The sequence below is a fragment of the Podarcis tiliguerta genome (assembly GCF_965153285.1).
Source record: "Podarcis tiliguerta genome assembly, chromosome: 1".
In the NCBI taxonomy this organism is placed as follows: domain Eukaryota; kingdom Metazoa; phylum Chordata; class Lepidosauria; order Squamata; family Lacertidae; genus Podarcis; species Podarcis tiliguerta.
In genome coordinates this window covers 34,578,759-34,600,132 of record NC_139534.1, presented here as the reverse complement: position 1 = coordinate 34,600,132, position 21,374 = coordinate 34,578,759, and the positions used below count along the sequence as shown (strand labels likewise).

Genomic DNA, 21,374 nt, shown 5'->3' with positions numbered 1-21,374 from the left:
AGGTGTCTCATTGTTTACCTATGTTTGTTATTACTTCTGAAATTCAATGTCATACCATCATTTTGACAGAATTATTCTATTTATTTATTTATTTATTTACTTATTTACTTATTTATTCTAATACATTTCTCCCAAGACAGCTCACGTTAAAACAAATTATACAACACATATTCTGTTTAAACATTTCATTCTTCATGAATTGTGAGGCAACTCTTCCATACGCCATCTTAAGGGATATCCCACAAAAAATTATTTACACAAAAATACTGTCATTTCCTTTCGCAGGACTACTTTGGCAAGTGGTCGTTTTTAAAATATTGTTGTACGTTCCTGAAGATTTGAGCTACACAAATACCTTCATAGTTCTAGCTGCGGTGATCAAGAGATATGACACTTTTATAACATATGAAAGTATGTATTTACTCAGAAATTCTGATTTAAAGGATACTTACATCACTCTGATTGATTGCGTTTGCCTTTGCCAGGACAATAGCTGGAGGGTCTTCCACAGGCGTGAAATTGGCAAAATTATTAATAGCCTCTTTTGTGTAGAGTCTCTGTAGGCAGACATGATTAGATTATCATAAATAACAGTAACAGGAAATGAATAGAATGCTGCCACAAATGCGTGAAAATTGCATCTTACCTTATCAATCAAGTTCTGAGCGTTCTTCACTTTCCGATGCTCCACTGAATCTAAGGGAATCCAGCCACAGCCGCGGATCCATTCCAGATCAGATTTATAAATATTCTGTGCATATTAAAAAAGTTGAAGAATATTATTCACACCTATGCAGACAAAAGGACAAGCCTTGTCCCTTCCCAGGCAATTGCTCTTGGGTATACCAATATCAAACTCTTAAACTGGAGCGATCTGATTGCCTAAATCACTTACATCACTTTGAAGGTCATATGCTTTCTTTGCCTGGATGCAGTCATTCTGATCAGGGTGGCAAGTCCATTCATGAAGGTAATGGCGATACGGAATTTCACTGACAACATGCTGGCAGTCTCTGGCTGCAATGACGGACAGTATATCTGGAGGTATATGAATTTTGGACTTGGTTTTGTTATACGCCTGTTTATACAATCTGTCGTTCTGGATCTTGCCGGCATGTTCAAACCACACCAGTTTCGGGTCCTCTCTCATATTATTGACACCGACGTAGTGACCTCTTTGGTGGACATAGTCTGCCTTGTATTTCAGCTGAAACGGGAAAACACAGGATCTTTCCTAATCCTAACTCTCTGGGTTATCCTTACTGAGGTAAATGATTTCATGAAAGCATATCTGCTTTGTTTACTTGGTGGTCTTCCATCTCTGGGAATGGCATGCAAGAGTTTTCTTTAAAAGAAGATGAACCACCGAAACGAAAGATATGAAGGATGGGCTCTTTGATAGCGACGGAAATCTGTGTGATTTTAAAGCTAAAGAGAGTTTACCTCGCTTTGGACATCACTTGAATGCTTGGCATGGCGGATAGGCACACTGTCGTGAGGCAAAAGATAACCAGTAGCTTTCTCTCTTTCCCAATTCTCCTTGTACAGATGCTGTAAAATAGAGAATTAAAGGGTTAGCACCTGTCTGAAGCATAAGGACTGTCACTGCTTCCATTAAAACAAAACATGGAAAGTACATACATGATTAAGAATCCTGGCTGCTTCTTTAGCTGCATCTAACTGTGGCGTGTCTGTCAGTGTATAGTTTGTCTTGATGTTATTCCATTCCTGATGGTACTTAATCTGAAAAAGTAAAATATACATAATAAAAGTCTTTTAGATTTACGAGTTATATATGTATAACTAGACTCACACAATAAAACTTGGTGAATTTTTAAGGCCCCAGTTTCCACAGATATATGGTTTAGTTTTTGTGGATGAAGAAAATCTGTCTGACGTGTGGACATTGAACCGAATCAAAATAAGAGGTAATACTTACATCACTTAGTATTTCCCCGCCTTGTTTGGCTGTGATATAATCAACCCTGTCAGCCACTGGTGTAAATGGTTGCTTGTCAACTTTTGTGCGATACAGCCTCTGTGCAGAAATAAAAGAAAAGCAATGAGGCCATACCATTGATTGCACCAGCAATAAGTGAAAACAGAGTTGAGGGGGAAATATTCAAGGACAGGGACTGTTTCCTTGTTAATGCTTGTCTTGCTTTCTGTCCTCTCCAGACCACACTCAGTAACAGAACCACCACTGCTGAGTTAGGATCTCTCATATGACAATGAGGCACTAACTTTCCAAACAGGTTCCCCCCCCCCCAAGTATAAAATACCCAAACCTCAATATCAAGGCTAGATATTGCCTATCCAAACCCAAAGTGATGGGTGAATGAGCCAAAACATAAGTGGGGAAACTCGACTTCCTGTTTCACCCCCCCCAAAACAAAATTACTTTTGGAACCACAAAATATCAACTATTTGCGTGGGAAGGCAGGGGAAGATAATCCTGCCTCAGGAAATAGCTACATGAAGGATAAGGTATAGTAACAAACAAGAAATGTCACTGGCAGGATTAGTTTTAATAAATATCACTCCTTCCCAAATATGGGGACACGAGGTGGGGACATTAATGCCAGAAAGTGGAGCCTCCTTATTGAAGAAATTATCATGGTTCTAGACTGCAATCCTATGTACATTTACCTGAGAGTAAGTTTTATTGATCTCAGTGGGAATTATTTCCGAATATAAACTTATAAGATTGTGCAGATAACAGGTCTTTTGTATACTTGACAATATTTTGACATGAATTTGCTTTGACTTGCTTTCTATTTTGCTAGATGCCATGTTTTGTTATACTGACATGCATTTTGCTATTTTGTGCCAGTTGCTTTGCTTTCTGCTTTGCTTTTAGCCACTTTGGGCTTCCTTTGGGAACATAACAAATATAAACATAAATAAATGCAAACAAAAGAAGGCCAATTTAAGAAGGTGGTGGACTCTCCTTCCCTGGAAGTTTTTAAGCAAAGGTTGGATGGCCGTCTGTCATGGAAGCTCTAGCTGAGATTCCTGCATTGCAGGGGGTTGGACTAGATGACACTTGAGTCCATTCCAACTCTAGGATTCTATAAAAATCTCTATGATTGATACTTTTAACTAGTTGTTATTACCTCACTTAAAATGTCCTGAGCGTGTTTGACATGATTGACAGAGACAGAGTCATTTGGCATCCAGCCAATTCCACGCAGCCATTCCAAGTCGGATTTATAAACAGCCTGCAGAGTCAGGGGAAAACAAGAACAGTTATTTGCAACGCTTTTTTCCCTGCATGGAGTGTTTCATACCAAACTTGATTGCTTTTAACTGAAAGGGAAAAGAGGGCTTCTTTTCCAATGGCCTACAAAAAGAATGAGATAATAGAAAACTGAAAGGAGGAACTATTGAGGCACAGAATATGCCATGAACAAATATTACACTCCCCACTTTGAGTATGCTGTGTCTACCACCATCTTGCCTTCTGCAAGATGGTGCTATATCCTATGTTTGCTCGACATATTCAAATCAGGTAATACAATCATGAAAAGAATGAGAGCTCAAATCTATACATAATGGAAAGCAATTAACTTTGTATGCATGGGTGCATGTGCAGAATTGAGGCCTCAATGTCCTTCTGTGTACTTTCTAAAAGACGACTGATGACTGTCCAAATAATACTGAATTTATATATAAAAAAATCACATATCGTATGGATCTTACCTGTTCACACAAGTATTCTAAATATTTATTATTTTTTATGAAAAGGAATGTAATAATTGTGGAGACAAAATATCAAACACTTATCATTGTAGAGGCAAATGAGAGACAAAAGAGAGTGACAGACAAGAAGCTATCAAGAAAGAGGAATTTCAACAACAACCAAATCACTCACATCGCTCTGTAATTCATACGCTTTCCTGGCCTGGATGACATCATTCTGGTCAGGGAGACACGTCCATTCATGCAGGTAGCGGCGGTAATCAATGTCACTAACAAGCTTCTGACAGTTCTTGGCCAGCAAGACGGACAGCATGTCAACAGGGCTGTGGATCTTCGTCTTCAATTGATTATATACTTTCTTGTACTCCCGCTCACTTTGCATTTTAGCGACGTGCATAGCCAATACCATCTTGGGATCGTCGTTAATGTCTCGGCATCCCACATGGTGTCCCAGTTGCTTACGGTAGCCTTCTTTGTATTTGTACTAATAGGATTTGAAAAAATACATATACAATTAGAATCTTCATCTTAGTTATCTCAGACTGTAGAAAGATTGGCAAGAGTTTTCCCTTTAACTCTGTTCCTAAGATGCTAAACAAAGGCTGCATTCATGCTCACATTTACTTGCAATTTAACTATTGAGCAAATCACATATTTTTGAATTCTGCACATCACCTATCCTTTACCTGACCTTCTTTTGACCAACAGCAGAGCTTAATATTTCATCAGGATAGTTGACAATTTATTTGGAGCACATGCACAGCCTTCGCCTACCTGGCGCCCTTCACATGTTTTGGACAACAACGTCCATCAGTCATGCTGAATGAAGCCGATGGATGTTTTAGTTCAAAACATCTGGAGGGCACTAGGTTAGTGAAAGCTGGCCCATAATGTCTTTATATCTTGCCTTGAAAAGAGAACTTTAATATATTTTCTGTTTCCTGCATTTTAATTTCATTAGATACAAAAGTCTAGAGACAATGGATTACCAAACACTATCAAATTCTATTTGCATACTTACATCACTGGCAATTTCTCTTGAGGCTTTGGCTGTTTTGATTGGGACTGCATCTGCTCTCAGGTCAATATATTTCTTCATGTCATCCCAAGATTCCCTATAAAGTTTCTACAATAAAAAAACCAACAACATTATATAGTCATTATCCTCTTTCAGCACTTACATATTTATGAAAGCTCACTGTCAATCAGCTTTTACTTTTTCCTAATCACTCCTGTTTTTGCAGGTAAGAGTTACATGTTATCTCCATATAAAACCATGTAAGGAAAAGTATTTAAACTGCAAGTAAGTAATTGTGGATAAAAAGTGCTAACATCTGTTTTGTGGCATCTCCACAAGCACAATAGATTGCCAGTTTGCACCTATGCAGGTGCAATAACCCACATAGAGTTTACATGGGCGCTTGCTGCATAATGAACTTGTAACATCCAAAGGCCACCTCATCTGAGTAACCGAAGAAGGTTGTAGAGTTGTAACATAAGAAGAATGGTAGCGGTTTACTTACATGGCTCACATTGATAGCATTAGCCCTGGACAGCACGATTTCTGGTGTGTCTGGCATCACATGGATCATAACTTTATCTTTATCCCAAGCTTCTCTGTATTTTGCCTGGAAAAAAATTGAAATTATCTTGTAATTCCTTCTACCCCAGTGCTTATATTCCTACATAATTTCCCTTTAACTGTAGGAACATGAATAACTGTTCTATTAATACAAATAGATGCTTCATGTTACAAACTGATAGGGAGGTTTGTAGCATACTTAAAATAATGTCACGTTACTCAAAGGAGTTACATACAAGACTCAGTTGCTCAGCGTTAGTTTTGGCAAGGACAACTTCAGGCGTGTCAACGATGTTGGTGAATTTCAAACGATCCCGAGGAGTGCGATAAATGTTGTCACTCAGAATTTCCTGGGCAAATTTCACCCTCTTCACTATTGGAGACTCATGTGGGATCCATCCAACTCCCCGGAGCCATTCCAGATCTGATTTATACACAGCCTATGAGAGAAAATTTCAGAGAGGGAAAGCAAAATATTTCAGTTCAATTCAAAAGAAATACTCCATGTGGTAAATAGAATGAATGGAACTTCAGAAAGTCAGGACAAACGTGTCTCAGTTACTTCATCAGGATCTAAGCAGTACTATCTCTCTGGAGTAGGCCAAAATGTTTCTTTGACCTCCAGTTGTATTTCACACCAGCATTTATAACTTCGATCAGCACAATGCTGGCTGGGGAGTTGTGGACCAAAACATCTGGAGAGTTCCAGACTTGTGTAGATTGGGCTAGATAGAGTGGGCAGAAAGATCATCAAATCCATACATACAATGGATTCGGTTATGGATTCATTAGCTATTTTTAGATATGCCAAGTCTACCACAGCACTCTTGTCTGCATGATGTGTTGGACATTCTGAATTAAAAATCTTTCAGTTCTTCCAAGGTACTCATGATGAAATCAAGTGAAGATTAAATTACGTGAAAATGTGACAAGGCAAGTTTTCATTAACACAAAAAAGTAAAAATGAAGAAAAGGAAATCTTCCACAACTATCTATCATAATGCCTCTTTTGCCCTCTGTCCCAGCAGTAATGTGTGTTTGCAAAGGACAGATATACTTACATCACTTTGCAAAGGACAGATATACTTACATCGCTCTGTAGTTCATAGGCCTTCCTTGCCTGGATCACATCATTCTGGTCGGGCAGACAAGACCACTGGTGCAGATGTTGACGATAGTCCACCTCACTTACTAAAGACTGGCATAGCTTGGCTGCTTGAACAGACATCATGTCCACTGGTATAGTAATATTGGCTTTGGATTTGTTGTAAGCTTGCTTATACAACCGGTCATTCTGCATCTTCAATACTTTGGCAGCAAATGAAAGTTTAGGGTCCTCCTTCACTGAAGGGCATCCAATGTAGTGGCCTTTCTGCTTCTCATGAGCTTCTTTGTACTTGTACTGAGCAGGAAAGAGAATTGGAAAGTTATTTGAACAACTTCCAGAAGAAAATTTAGAAGTTCTTGATGCTTCAATTTTTAAGGGATTTAGCTATGGAATAATAAGAGGGTAGATAAAACATAGTAAGGCTCCCACATTCTGTCTTTATTAAAAATTTACCTGGATTTGTTATTAGGGATGAGAGGGAAATGCTGTTCATTTTGCATTTAAAGTAACACTTCCATAAATCTCACTTTATGAATACTGTATATAGACATGTATACGTATTAGGAAAAATTCACACAAAAATGCTAATGATTTTTTATTAGAACTAAAAAACAAACAAAAAAAACAAGTCAATGTGGAAATGTGAATTGACAGTTTTGGCCACCCCAATTGTATGCATCCTGAGTCTAAGTAAAAAGATCTATTTTTTCAAATGACTGAATAATATATATGTTGTTGCAAATTCTACAAAGTCACCATTTCTTTTGAAAGGCACAGACCACTTTGTTTAAGAGTGAAAAGCTACTGATGAAATTTGGCTATCCAAATAAATAGTTCAGAAATGTCAATCATATGCATTTTTACTTAGAACAAAGCCCAGTTGGGCATGGCGGAATTTACCTATCTGAGTAAAAATGCATAGGATGGTGTGCTCAGGGTGCTAAACTTGATTTGGAAACTATGCAAGATTATTTTATTATTATTATTTATTGAATTTATATACCACCCTATACCCGGAGGTCTCTGACATTCCACAACTTAAGAGAAAACTTTAAAGTGATTGTAAAGAAGGGGGGGGGGAGAAACACTTGGGTGTTTTAAACAACAGGAAGCAACAGATTTAATTATTGCAAAGTCTTTACAGCGTCAAGTATCTCCAAATTTATCACAGTTAGCTCTTTGGCATTTAAAATAACGGACTATATTAAACTTTCTGATTGTTTGAAAGACACTTTCATAAATTGTAAAAGAATGGAAGGAATGATGTCATGGACATGCAGTACAGAAACTTGTATATGGCTGGATAAATACGGTTTTGAGGCTGAATTATCAGTTGTTCATATACTTTGACATGCACACTCATCATATGAAAAGATATAGCCGTTTGAGAAGTAAATGTTAAATAAAAGCGATTGTACCTCACTGGCAATTTCTCTGGAGGCTTTGGCATGCTTGACTGAAATAGCATCACCTCTTATGTCATACCCTTTTGCTTTGGCCTCGTCCCAGGCTCCAGTGTAATGTTTCTGCAATCAGAATAAAATGCACAGTTTTCACTGTAATCATAAAATACATGACGAAAACCAACAATAGACATTCCTCAATCAACACTGCGATCCAATGTGAGTTTACTTAGAAGTAAATCCAACTGTGCTCAATGGGCCTTACTCCGAAGTAAATATGGAATGCATAGGACTGCAGCCAAAAGAGTAAAAATGTGAATGCTGTGTAATATGGCATATACAAACACTGCATAAATACAGCTTATATAGATATATTTGTTTGCATGCATGCATATGTCTTATATAACTGAAGTCGACAATTTATTTGGGGCCTAGATAAGAAACAGAATGATTGTGGGGAAGTACAATTTAGTAATAATAAAGCTTGATAGGCAGAATATATTAAAGAGAGACTGACATTATCCAAATCACAAAATCATCAAGGCGTGTAAGAATGAAACACTCTGACAACGTTGGGATTTGGAACAAGTCAGTCTCTTTTTAATATCTTCTGTCCATGAAGTTCAGTTAATTCTCTTTATTACGTCTGAATAAAAACTCACAAGTAAGAGTCAAATGCCTTCTTGTTTTTAAGAACAGTTAATGATGGGAAGTTGCATTTGACACAGTTGAATAGATACATATGCATCACTACACACATTCCACTCATGGGTATATAGTTAGTTAATTCTCTTACATTGCTGATATTCAGAGCATTAATCTTGGACTGCAGCATCCCAGGGGTGTCTGAAGGAAGATGGAACTGAGTCTTCTCTTTATCCCAGGCTTCACGATACAGATTCTAAGAAGGAAGTGAAGGCATAAATGATTGCATTGCATTACAAAAACCTCTTATTTTTCAAAGGTATGCAACTATAATTCACCCGTTCCCAATACCAATTTGTCATCATAACAAATACAGTAACTGGGTAATTCCCAAGCTTACCTCACTGACTTGTTGGGCATTGATCTTAGCCAGGACAACGGGTGGTGGGTCAGCAATACTTGTAAATTTCAGTGCATCTGGACGTTGCTTATACAATCTGTCATTAAGGATATCTTGGGCGTGCTTCACTTTGAGCACTTCCACAGAGCCCTCTGGCATCCAGCCAATACCACGCAGCCATTCTAGGTCTTGTTTGTAGGCGTTCTGCAAAGGAAACAATTGGGCTATTAACAATATGGTTGAAAATGTTTCCTTCAATTTATTAAGAAGGCTGTTGCTGCGGCTCTAAAGGTAAAGGTAAAGGTACCCCTGCCCATACGGGCCAGTCTTGACAGACTCTAGGGTTGTGCGCCCATCTCACTCAAAGAGGCCAAGAGCCAGCGCTGTCCGAAGACACTTCCGGGTCACGTGGCCAGCGTGACATCGCTGCTCTGGCGAGCCAGAGCCGCACATGGAAACGCCGTTTACCTTCCCGCTAGTAAGCGGTCCCTATTTATCTACTTGCACCCAGGGGTGCTTTCGAACTGCTAGGTTGGCAGGCGCTGGGACCGAACAGCGGGAGCGCACCCCGCCGCGGGGATTCGAACCGCCGACCTTTCGATCGGCAAGCCCTAGGCACTGAGGCTTTAACCCACAGCGCCACCCGCATCCCTGCTGCGGCTCTACCCATCATAATACAGAACTGCTCAGCTTCCATGGCTGGCCAATCACAAGAAGTGCATACCACTAATGTGGGTATTAATAAACAGCCCTCTTTTTATCCCCTTTCAAGCTGTATATGGCAGAACAACAACAGTACTGGCCATGAGTAATACAGATTCTAGTAAATAACTCCAACTCAGGCAATCTAGTCAAGAAAAAATAGGCTGCTTAATGCAGCTTAAATGAATTCTTTTCACACCTAAAATTCTCTGAAATAGAAAATAAAAGACCAATTGAAAGTGTTTAGTTCTATGCAGTTGCCACAAATTCAGGTTTTGGTGCCTTACTTCTTCAGATCATGGTAGAGTCAATTAGCCTTGTATGCATGGATACATGTGTTGAATGGAGGTCTCAATGTCCCCTTGTGTTCTTTCTTAAAGAAGTATGATGATTGTCCAAATAATATTGAATTTATATGTTAAAAAATTCACATGTACTATGGCTCTTAATATGTGTCATGTGTTCACAAAGTAAAGCATTTATTACTTTTTAATGAAAAGATATGCAATAATTGTGGAGACAAAATATCATTGTAGAGCCAACAGTAATAATCCACCAAATGTCATGACAGAGGAAAGAGAGTGATAGACAAGAAGCCATCATAAAAGAGATTTTGCAACAATAACAAAATCACTCACATCGCTCTGTAATTCATACGCTTTCCTGGCTTGGATGACATCATTCTGGTCAGGCAGGCAGGTCCATTCATGCAAGTAGTGGCGGTAATCAATGTCACTAACAAGCTTCTGACAGTTCTTGGCCAGCAAGACGGACAGCATGTCAACAGGGCTGTGGATCTTTGTCTTCAATTGATGATATACTTTCTTGTACTCGCGGTCACTCTGCATTTTAGCTACATGCATAGCCAGTACCATCTTGGGATCGTCGTTAATGTCTCGGCATCCCACATGGTGTCCAAGTTGCTTACGGTAGCCTTCCTTGTATTTGTACTAATGGGATTTGAAAAAAATACATATACAATTAGAATCTTCACCATAGGTATCTTAGACTCAGAGCTTTTTTTCAGCTGCAACTCACTTCTGCCACTTCTCAGGTGGGTGCCACTGTATTGGTAATGTAAATATTCAGCACATGCATAGATCTTTGAATTTTACACATCCTTCATCTGACATTTTTTTGACCAACAAGATGAAAGCTTTGGTCCTGAGAGATTAATATTCTACTTCAGAAACCTTCATCAGGATACTGGACATTTTACTTGGAGCATATTTAAAGCAAACAGCAACTTTTGCCAAGATGGCACCCTTCACATGTTTTGGACAACAACTTCCATCAGTCATGTTGGATAAGGCTAATGGATGTTTTAGTTCAAAACATCTGGAGGGCACTAGGTTAGTGAAAGCTGGCCAATAATGTCTTTATATCTTGCCTTGAAAAGAGAACTTTAATATATTTTCTGTTTCCTGCATTTTAATTCCATTAGATACAAAAGTCTAGAGACAATGGATTACCAAACACTATCAAATTCGATTTGCATACTTACATCACTGGCAATTTCTCTTGAGGCTCTGGCTGTTTTGATTGGGACTGCATCAGCTCTCAGGTCAATATTTTTCTTCATGTCATCCCATGATTCCCTATAAAGTTTCTACAATAAAAAAAACCAACAACATTATATAGTCATTATCCTCTTTCAGCACTTACATATTTATGAAAGCTCACTGTCCATCAGCTTTTACTTTTTTCTAATCACTCCTGTTTTTTGCAGGTAAGAGATGCCTTAAACATTACAGGTTATCTCCATATAAAACTACGTAAGGAAAAGTATTTAAAGTGCATGTAAGTAATTATGGATAACAAGTGCTAACACATCTGTTTTGTGGAATCTCCACAAACACAATAGATTGCCAGTTTGCATACAAACAGCTAAATAAATTCCTTCCAGTAGCACCTTAGAGACCAACTAAGTTTGTCATTGGTATGAGCTTTTGTGTGCATGCACGCTTCTTCAGATACGGAGTGTGCATGCACACGAAAGCTCATACCAATGACAAACTTAGTTGGTCTCTAAGGTGCTACTGGAAGGAATTTTTTAATTTTGTTTCGACTATGGCAGACCAACACAGCTACCTACCTGTAACTAGCTAAATAAATGCAGGTACAATACCCCACCTAGAATTTACATGGGTGCTTGCTGCATCCAACTTATAACATCCAAAGCCTCCTTCATCTGAGTAACTGAGGAAGGTTGTAGAGTTGCATCGTAAGAAGAATGGTAGCGATTTACTTACATTGCTCACATTGATAGCATTAGCCCTGGACAGCATGATTTCTGGTGTGTCTGGCATCACATGGATCGTAGTTTTATCTTTATCCCACGCTTCTCTGTATTTAGCCTACAAAAATACAGAATTATCTGTTAATTCCTTCCGCAGAATAATTAAAATAATGTCACGTTGCTGAAAGGAGTTACATACAAGACTCAGTTGCTCAGCGTTGGTTTTGGCAAGGACAACTTCAGGAGTGTCGACGATGTGGGTAAATTTCAAACGATCCCGAGGCGTGCGGTAAACGTTGTCACTCAGAATTTCCTGGGCATATTTCACCTTCTTCACTTCTGGAGATTCATTTGGGATCCATCCAATCCCCCGGAGCCATTCCAGATCTGATTTATACACAGCCTGTGAGAGAAAATGTCAGAAAGGAAGAGGAAGATATTTCAGTTCAATTCAAAAGAAATACTCCATGTGGTAAACAGAATGAATGGAACTTCAGAAAGTCAGGACAAACTTGTCTCAATTACTTCATCAGGATCTAAGCAGTACTATCTCTCTGGACTAGGCCAAAATGTTTCTTTGACCTCCAGTTGTATTTCACACCAGCATTTATAGGTTTGATCAGCACTATGCTGGCTGGGGAGTTGTGGACCAAAACATCTGGAGAGTTCCAGACTTGTGTAGATTGGGCTAGATAGAGTGGGAAGAAAGATCATCCAATCCATACATATGATGACAGCACTCCAATCGGTTATGGATTCATTAGCTATTTTTAGATATGCCAAGTCTATCACATCACTCTTGTCTGTGTTGGACATTTTGAATTCACAATATTTCAGTTCTTCCTCCCAAGGTACTCATGATGAAATTAAGTGAAGATTAAATTACGTGAAAATGTGACAAGGCAAGTTTTCATTAATGTTATGAAATGTTATCAGGGAAACAAAGTAAAAATTAAGAAAAGGAAATCTTCCACCACTATCTACCATGATGTCTCTTTTGCCTTCTGTCCCTGCAGTGTTGTGCTGTTTGTTTGGCTTTGCAGAGGACAGATATACTTACATCGCTCTGTAGTTCGTAGGCCTTCCTTGCCTGGATCACATCATTCTGGTCGGGCAGACAAGACCACTGGTGCAGATGTTGCCGATAATCCACCTCACTTACTAAAGACTGGCATAGCTTGGCTGCTTGGACAGACATCATGTCCACCGGTATAGTAATATTGGCTTTGGATTTGTTGTAAGCTTGCTTATACAACCGGTCATTCTGCATCTTCAATACTTTGGCAGCAAATGAAAGTTTAGGGTCCTCCTTCACTGAAGGGCATCCAACGTAGTGGCCTTTCTGTTTCTCATGAGCTTCTTTGTACTTGTACTGAGCAGGAAAGAGAATTGGAAGCTTAAGTAATCTGACCAATTCCAAGGAGAAATGTTAGTAGAAGTTCTTGGTATTTCAATTTTCAAAGGATTCGACTATGGAATATTCAGGGGGTAGATAAAGCATAGTAAGGCTCCCTAATTCTATCTTTATATCATAAAATATTTACCTGGACTTGCTATTAGGGATGAGAGGGAAATACAGTTCAGTTTGCAGTTAAAGTCACACTTCCATAGTTCACACTTTTTGATATGAGAACCAAAGAAACACAACTATGCTTTGAAATTCACATTCTCCAAATTTTGTAATGCACGTCTGCGGCCAAGTAGTGCATACAGAAATGGATATACTTGTGTGAAGTATGCATATGAAAACATGCATTAGCGAAAATCATACAAAATTTCATTAGGGAAAATGGTTTCAAAAAATGTGTATATTAGGCAAAATTGCACATAAAAATTATATTAGGAAAATTTCTCGCTAAGATGCTGATGAATTTTCGTGAAAGCTTTTTTAAAAAATACAAGCCAATGTGGAAATGCAATAATTTACTATAAATGGCTGTAAAATCAGATTTAATATGTTTGCTTGAAAATACGTCTGCCATTTTGGGACCAGTTAAACTAAGATTGTGAAAAATAGCTCATCTTGGCTTAACTTGCAATAGCCAATGCTGGAAGAAAAGATCTCTACAGCTTGAGAACCAATGTAAGCAAATTTCAGGATGTATCTGTGCCAATAGTCTAAAAACTGAAAATGCTAATCTAAAATCAGTTTCCTAATATTTACAAAAATATTAGCCACCTGTTTAGCCTTATAGGAAATAACATTACAGAAATAATATACAACAGTTGACAGTACCTCACTGGCAATGTTTCTTGAAGCCTTGGCATGCTGAATTGCAATGGCATCCACTCTTAAGTCATAACCTTTTTTCTTGGCTTCTTCCCACCCTGCTTCATAATGTTTCTGTGAAGGAAATGAATAATGCAGCATTCATGTCAACGTATTTCAATTTTTTTTTTAGTAAGGGTCCTGAATATTAACTCATGTGTTTAAGATCTTCAGGTTGTAATTCTAAGTGCAAGTAATGCTAAATTTGAGCAATCAATATGAAAAAAAAAAAGTATTGACTTAATAATTTATGAAAACATTAATTGGCCTCATTATAAAATAGTAAGTCAGTGTGCCGAATAAAATCATCGTAGTAAAGCAATAACATGTTCCAAGCACAAATGCCACAACAGAGCCAGCACTAAAACATCATTACTTAGGAAAGTCTTTGTGAGTACGTGTGTTTAAACCAACCAGAGGAACATCATCACTGTAGATGCCCATTGTATCTCTAGGGGAAGGTCATTCCATGGCACAGGACGCATTAAATATTACCATGTTGCCTTTTCTTCCATGTCAAGCTCCCACAATAGAATTTTATTGCTATGGTGTATACATGTATTCAAACATGTAGTAAAGATAAAGGGACTCCTGACCATTAGGTCCAGTCATGACCGACTCTGGGGTTGCGACGCTCATCTTGCTTTATTGGCCGAGGGAGCCGGTATACAGCTTCCGGGTCATGTGGCCAGCATGACTAAGCCGCTTCTGGTGAACCAGAGCAGCGCATGGAAACGCCGTTTACCTTCCCGCCGGAGTGGTACCCATTTATCTACTTGCATTTTGACATGCTTTCAAACTGCTAGGTTGTCAGGAGCAGGGACCGAGCAACGGGAGCTCACCCCATCATGGGGATTCGAACCGCCAACCTTCCGATCGGCAAGTCCTAGGCTCTGTGATTTAACCCACAGCGCCACCCGCATCCCTAACATATAATGTATCATACTCAAATAAATGTTGAAATATGTATGTTTTTATACTGACTAAAAATAAATGAGTTAAAACTGAGGAATGAAGGGATGAAATAAAATATAAAATTAAACCCTTTTAGTTACTGCTATCTAACTTCACACTAAGAAACATTGCAATGTTTTTCTAATATTCAGTATTATGGGAAAAATCAAAGATCATTCCAGCAGATGTGACAAAACTTCCTCTCCTTTGCCCCACCCAATCTGCTCCAGAAAACCCCTTAGATTGATATAAGCTATCAACAAAATCACATTTTTCATGTTAAAGACCTTCCTGCTTCCCACCTTCCATTTGTTTGCTCAAGTCAAGGGAATCATGAATTCAGTGGAAGGGCATTACTCATAGCTAATCAGAATCGGTTACTACATAGAGAACTGAATGGGCATTTAATATATTCATCCTTTGGTATTCTCAATTCCAATCATAAAACAATTTTAATTAAAAGGCAATTCTCACCCAAACCCCTTATCTAAAGGTCAGAATTGCTTTCAAGATGTATTCACATTTAATTCTTACTTTGCTGACGTTCAGAGCATTCATTTTGGACAGAACCATCTCAGGAGTATCAGCTGGAAGAGTAAACTGTGTCTTTTCTTTATCCCAGAGTTCACGATATAATGCCTAATGAGGGGGAAAATACAGTACTTCTTTCTGTTATAATATACAAAGTACATATTGAGATTATACATACAAAACCCTCCATACAATCTACTTGTGTAAGCGGCCTAATCGTGTGTGCAGCATCACATAAGGCTTTTTTATTGGGGATTTATTAAAGAACAGCGGCTACTCCGCTGTTAGAAAAATTGCAATGTTTGGCATTTCTAATCACAGAAGCAATCTTTTGCGAGACCTGCCCCTGCATCTATGTTCCTCAAAAATCAGATAAACATACAGAAATATGTTCCAAATGCAGAGGTGCATCCAATAGTATCTTTGCAGTTGTAAGGAGGTACTTTTGTTTGATAAAGATGGGGCACACAATTTTCAGATATGCCCACCTACCTACTGCTCCTAGGGGTTGGGAGACCTTCTGGCACGGAAGGATTCAATGGGTAAGGGAGTGTGGCAAAATGAGATGTCACCTTATATGACTGGTATTACCTTTCACAACTGGAAACCTATACTTTTTGCATTGCATTTATTTGAATAAATAAAGGTGTTTACTATGATAGCAGTCAGAATGGGACGGTTTTCAAGCATTAACTCAGTTTAAAGGCTCTCTAGCAAAGTGTACAGATCATGAAACAAACTGCAATCTCTGCACCCCAATTGCCCCAATGGAAAGCCTTCTTTGACTTCAGAGGGATCTAAATGTGATCTTAAATGAGAGCATAGGCAGCCTCAAGTGATTGCTGAAAATCAAAGCTGCATGGGTTTTGTGCTTATTATTTTCATATATCTCACTTGATTCCAGCATGCTGGAGTGAGCATCTAGAAGTACATTCTCCTCACACCCAAAACGCAGATACCCGAGGACCAAAAGGCAAATGCAAAGTTTCTTACATTGCTCTGAAGCAGAGCATTGGCCTTTGCCAAGACAATTTCTGGAGAATCAACAATAGCGGTGAATTTCACAGAGTCTGGTCGTTGACGGTACAGTCTGTCATTCAGGATCTCCTGGGCCTTCTTCACTTTTAAGACTTCCAAAGAACCTTCTGGAATCCAACCAATACCACGCAGCCATTCTAGGTCTTGCTTGTAGACATTCTGCAAAGGAAACAATTGGGCTATTAACAATATGGTTGAAAATGTTTTCTCCAATTTAAGATCTGCCAATTCGTACTATCATATGTTTGATCCATCCCATGCTAAATCTTGAAGACTAGGAGTGAAATTAATGGACTTAACCATGGTTATTAATTTCAGTGGGTCTGCTTTGAGTAAAACTGAGGTGAATACTACACTTGCTCTAAACACAACCCTGGTACCAGGCCTAATAACTCTTACACTGCAGTCCTTAGCATGGTTACATAAAAGTCCCTACTGAGCAAAGTGTGGCTTGTTCCCTAATTATTGTATTTAGGACTGCTAATCCAAATTATTTGTAGCAGCACCAGCACAAATAAGTTTAGGCACTTTTACTTACTATATATTAGTTTACATTAGTTTTAGTTGTGTGGTTTTTTAAAAAGTGTTTTAAATGCATTATAACATCGTGACTCCAGATGGCGCTGTAGAGTTTGGCCTTTCTGCAACGTGATTTCCCATTATGAGGTTTACAACGCGTTTTCCTGAAATGCTTTTATGATGTGTCTCAATCCAGCCCAGGGACATTGAAATTTTATCTTTATTGATGCTCACTTTTTACAGCCTGCTTAACCAAGTAGAGTGTTTCTGTGCAGCCCTGCAGTTTTGCATAAGAGAGCTCAGCTGGAGCTTCTGGACTGAAACGCATCAGACTTTTATTTCTTTATGAATAGTCTAAGCATATTTCATCCCATTCAGAAATTTATGGAAACATAGGAAGCTGTCTTTATATCGGCTCAGACTATTGGTCCATCTAGCCTAGTCCTGCCTACTCTGATCAGAAGCTAGGGTCTCAGGCAACGAGAGAGATACCTGACCTTTTAAACTTGCTACTGATGTTCTAACTCTTTTCAACTCAATATGCCATAGACTGAACCTGAGAGACCTTCTGCTTGCAAAGTAGGTGTTTTGCCACTAAGCTGTGATCCCATTCCCATGAACCAAGGTGCTTTATGTTTGCTTTTACGTACATCACTCTGTATGTCATACACTTTCTTAGCCTGAATGACGTCATTCTGGTCAGGCAGGCAGGTCCATTCATGCAGGTAGTGGCGGTAATCAATGTCACTAACAAGCTTCTGACAATTCTTAGCCAACAGGACTGACAGCATGTCAACCGGACTATGGATCTTCGTCTTCAGTTGATTAAATACTTTCTTGTACTCCCGATCACTCTGCATTTTAGCTACATGCATAGCCAACACCATCTTGGGATCATCTTGAAGGTTTCGGAACCCGATATAGTGCCCTCTCTGCTTCTCATATGCTTCTTTGTATTTAAACTGCAAAAGAGAAAAGAAACACATTTTAGAGCTATTATTACTATTATTATTATTTATTAATTAAAAGCACTGGACATGCTTGCTGAGACTAATAAGAGTGGCAATCTAGAACTTTTGTAGGGCACCAGGCTGAGGAATATTGCTCTTGTGTATTACAAATGTTGAAGATATCAATACAGGGTCAGTCGAAAGGACGTGCATCACCACCCTAGAAGACCGAACACCTTTTCTTTGAATTTATTATTTCCATAATAGTCATTTTGAAAACCACAGGGTTGTTACTTGCATTACTTGTGTGTAATCAACGCATCCACTTACGTCGCTAGCTATGTCCCTTGATGCCTTTGCAGATCTGATTGGAATTGCATCAGCTCTCAAGTCATATCCTTTCTGCTTCGCCTCTTCCCATCCCTCGATATAAAGTCTCTACAAAAGGAGTCATAAAAACAACAACCATGAATGAAAACTCACTCACATAGAATTTGAGCATATACGGTGGCCAGAATCCCCAATTATTTAAGAAAACAGATGCATTTTAAAAACCCATCCTTAAAAAACGCTCTTACGTGGCTAATGTTGGCTGAGTTTGCCTTTGCCAGCATAATCTCTGGGGTATCTGGCATGACATGAATGTTTGTTTTATCAACATTCCAGGCTTCAGTGTATAATCTCTGTGGGAGAGCAGAAGAAATAGTTAGCATTTTGTATTTTGAAAAGCATCAAATAACATGCACCCTTAGGAACTGATGCTATTGCTACTATATCCATAAACAAAAAATGTATTGTAACATGCCCAACAATATAAATTTACCAAATAATACCAGGATTTTCTAACTAAAATCATATTTGTTGTTAAATCATATTTCTTAAATCATATTTCATCATATTAAATATTTTGTTGCCACACTTACTCCTATACTTGTGATGCCCCAAGTTAGAATTGTTATTGTATCTTCTGTGAGAACATCATCAACACTTATAAATAACTATCACATTGGTTAGCCAATTGGCTTAATCAAAAAATGGGCAAATAACTGTGGTTGCAAGGGAAAAAAGAAGGAAAGTGGCAACAAGAGCTGAGAAAGACAAAAGGGTATTGATGGCAGCGGAAAATACGAATGTTGAGGCAAATCTTTAAGCAATTCTTTAAGCAAATATTGACATTAGAGAACACACGCAGAGCAGTCCTAGAAATGACTAATCACAAGACTCACCTTGTTCATCGTCTCAGCGTTATGTTTTGCCAACTCCATCTCCAAAGAATCTGTGACGCTGGTAAACTTGAACTTATCAGGTGGCTGTCGGTACTTCCTGTCACTTAGGATTTCTCCTGCTCTCTTTACTTTCTCAACTTCCAAAGAACCAGAAGGAATCCAACCGACACCTTTCAGCCATTCCATATCTGATTTGTAAAGCACCTGGAATATGAACACAGATTATCCTTGCATTCAGAGAAACTATCAACTTCACACATAACTACTATTGCAGGGGAATATTTCTGGGTTCAGTGGCAAAGCATCATGCTCCAGCAGCGGGGGGCAGAGAGCAGGCGGGGGCAGGGCTGGCGCATGTCCCAGGGACGTGGCGCGCCACCTGTAGGGGCATGGTGCGTGTCCTGGGGGTGTGGTGTGCGTCCTGGGGGCATGGTGTGCCACCTGTAGGGGCATGGTGCGTGTCCTACGGGAGTGGTGTGCGTCCTGGGGGCATGGTGTGCCGCCTGTAGGGGTGTGGCACCCAGCACGGGCGGGGGGCAGCCGTGATGGCACCCTGCTGGGATCGCGCTGCTGGGGGTGGTGTGCTTCCCCCCCCCACGCCTCTTCCTCCGCCAGTGTCTGGGCTATAAACATAGAGATGAAACATTAAATATGTGTATACTGAAGGACCAATACGTCAGTTACGACCACTATAACTCCTGCTTTTGCAGCTACATATTCATTTAGCCCAAACTTGATGATCCTATGCAGTCTGATTCACACTCCCTTGTTCATTGCTTGGCCTCTTGTCACATGTTTAATTACTTGGGAGCAAGCCCAATTGAACGAAGTGCTACTTCTGAGTAAATATCTGTAGAATTGTGCCACTGATGTCTCATTCCTGACATTGCTTAGAATGCTAATGGAATCTGCCTCTACTGAATTTCACCTTGGATTTTGGTGTTTCACGTTATTGTAACGGAACTAAAAGTATCTGGTGATATATTTCCAAAACGTTTGCAAGGTATCTTAAAAATAATCATTTTTAAATTGTTCATTAAAAAAACTAGCTTATTTTTTCAGAATTACACAATTTTGCTACTGCATTAAAAAAAGTTGATATAAATATTGTATATGTTTCTAAAAACTGGAAGAGTTGTTTTAACTTAAAAAAAATTATCCCCAATTAAAAACATACCTTTTGTTTTATGTGTCATTGGGGTGGTTTGCTGGTTTCTGTTTTAGGTTTACTTTTAAAATTATGTAGAAAAGCCTTTACTGACAATACAAAACCAGGAGTTCATTCCAGGGTTCAAACAGAAGGAACCCAAGGAATAGTGAACAATAACAGAGAGGAATGGATGGAATCCATTCATCTCCACTTATAACACATCGATTTCCAGATATATAGGAACTGTCTCCATAAAAAAGCATATCTGGATGATTTGGGGAAAGACACAAATTCCCTGGCTGTGTTTATTCTGCATAGCTTACTTACATCACTCTGGAGATCATAGGCCTTCCTAGCTTGGATGACGTCATTCTGATCTGGAAGGCAGGTCCACTGGTGCAGATAATGACGGTAATCGATATCACTGACCAACTTCTGGCAATTCTTAGCGTGCAACACTTCCAGCATGTCCACAGGGCTAATATACTTAGTCTTCCATTTCTCAAAGTCCTTCTTATACTCCCTCTCACTCTGCATTTTGGCTACATTCATAGAATGCACAATTTTCGGGTCATCCTGCACACTGCGTGCTCCAATATGGTGGCCAAGCTGCTTGCGATAGCCTTCTTTGTATTTGTACTGAAATAGATATACATGTGTAAACCGTCTACCCATAAGAATATTCATCAGATACCTGCACATTCTGAGAGGATTGTGACAGTATTTTTCTCATCTATATAGCATCTTTTGTTCCTATGCTTGTCCTTCATCTTCCTATTTCATCATACATATTTTATAATAATCTTTAAAGATTTTGTTCCTTTGGCAAGATAAGCTTTTTTTCTTCTTCAATCCTTTATTATTCATGGATAGGAATGAAAAAGCTCTTTAGGTAGTTCCGATGTCTTAGGTAATGCTTAAGCACCTCCCGCCATCTTTCCAGTTTAAAAACTACT

At 38.9% G+C, this 21,374-nt stretch overlaps 1 protein-coding gene across 50 annotated transcripts in view; it reads right to left on the bottom strand.

Annotated features, from left to right (window-relative positions):
• The window catches only part of NEB (nebulin), a 152,892-nt gene that overhangs the window by 66,230 nt on the left and 65,288 nt on the right, over positions 1 to 21,374 (bottom strand). For all 50 annotated transcript variants that reach the window (XM_083403736.1, XM_083403769.1, XM_083403780.1 and 47 more), the window contains 28 exons: positions 20,746 to 21,057; positions 19,269 to 19,472; positions 18,621 to 18,725; positions 18,373 to 18,480; positions 17,743 to 18,054; positions 16,529 to 16,732; positions 15,539 to 15,643; positions 14,018 to 14,125; positions 12,842 to 13,153; positions 11,981 to 12,184; positions 11,795 to 11,899; positions 11,047 to 11,151; positions 10,181 to 10,492; positions 8,841 to 9,044; positions 8,592 to 8,696; positions 7,811 to 7,918; positions 6,375 to 6,686; positions 5,521 to 5,724; positions 5,226 to 5,330; positions 4,724 to 4,828; positions 3,875 to 4,186; positions 3,117 to 3,221; positions 1,940 to 2,038; positions 1,642 to 1,743; positions 1,444 to 1,551; positions 896 to 1,207; positions 647 to 751; positions 453 to 557 (listed from right to left, as the gene is read on the bottom strand). In XM_083403736.1, coding sequence (XP_083259862.1) covers positions 453 to 557; positions 647 to 751; positions 896 to 1,207; positions 1,444 to 1,551; positions 1,642 to 1,743; positions 1,940 to 2,038; positions 3,117 to 3,221; positions 3,875 to 4,186; positions 4,724 to 4,828; positions 5,226 to 5,330; positions 5,521 to 5,724; positions 6,375 to 6,686; positions 7,811 to 7,918; positions 8,592 to 8,696; positions 8,841 to 9,044; positions 10,181 to 10,492; positions 11,047 to 11,151; positions 11,795 to 11,899; positions 11,981 to 12,184; positions 12,842 to 13,153; positions 14,018 to 14,125; positions 15,539 to 15,643; positions 16,529 to 16,732; positions 17,743 to 18,054; positions 18,373 to 18,480; positions 18,621 to 18,725; positions 19,269 to 19,472; positions 20,746 to 21,057 — 4,887 coding nt within the window. The remainder of the gene's footprint in view (positions 1 to 452; positions 558 to 646; positions 752 to 895; positions 1,208 to 1,443; positions 1,552 to 1,641; positions 1,744 to 1,939; positions 2,039 to 3,116; positions 3,222 to 3,874; positions 4,187 to 4,723; positions 4,829 to 5,225; positions 5,331 to 5,520; positions 5,725 to 6,374; positions 6,687 to 7,810; positions 7,919 to 8,591; positions 8,697 to 8,840; positions 9,045 to 10,180; positions 10,493 to 11,046; positions 11,152 to 11,794; positions 11,900 to 11,980; positions 12,185 to 12,841; positions 13,154 to 14,017; positions 14,126 to 15,538; positions 15,644 to 16,528; positions 16,733 to 17,742; positions 18,055 to 18,372; positions 18,481 to 18,620; positions 18,726 to 19,268; positions 19,473 to 20,745; positions 21,058 to 21,374) is intronic.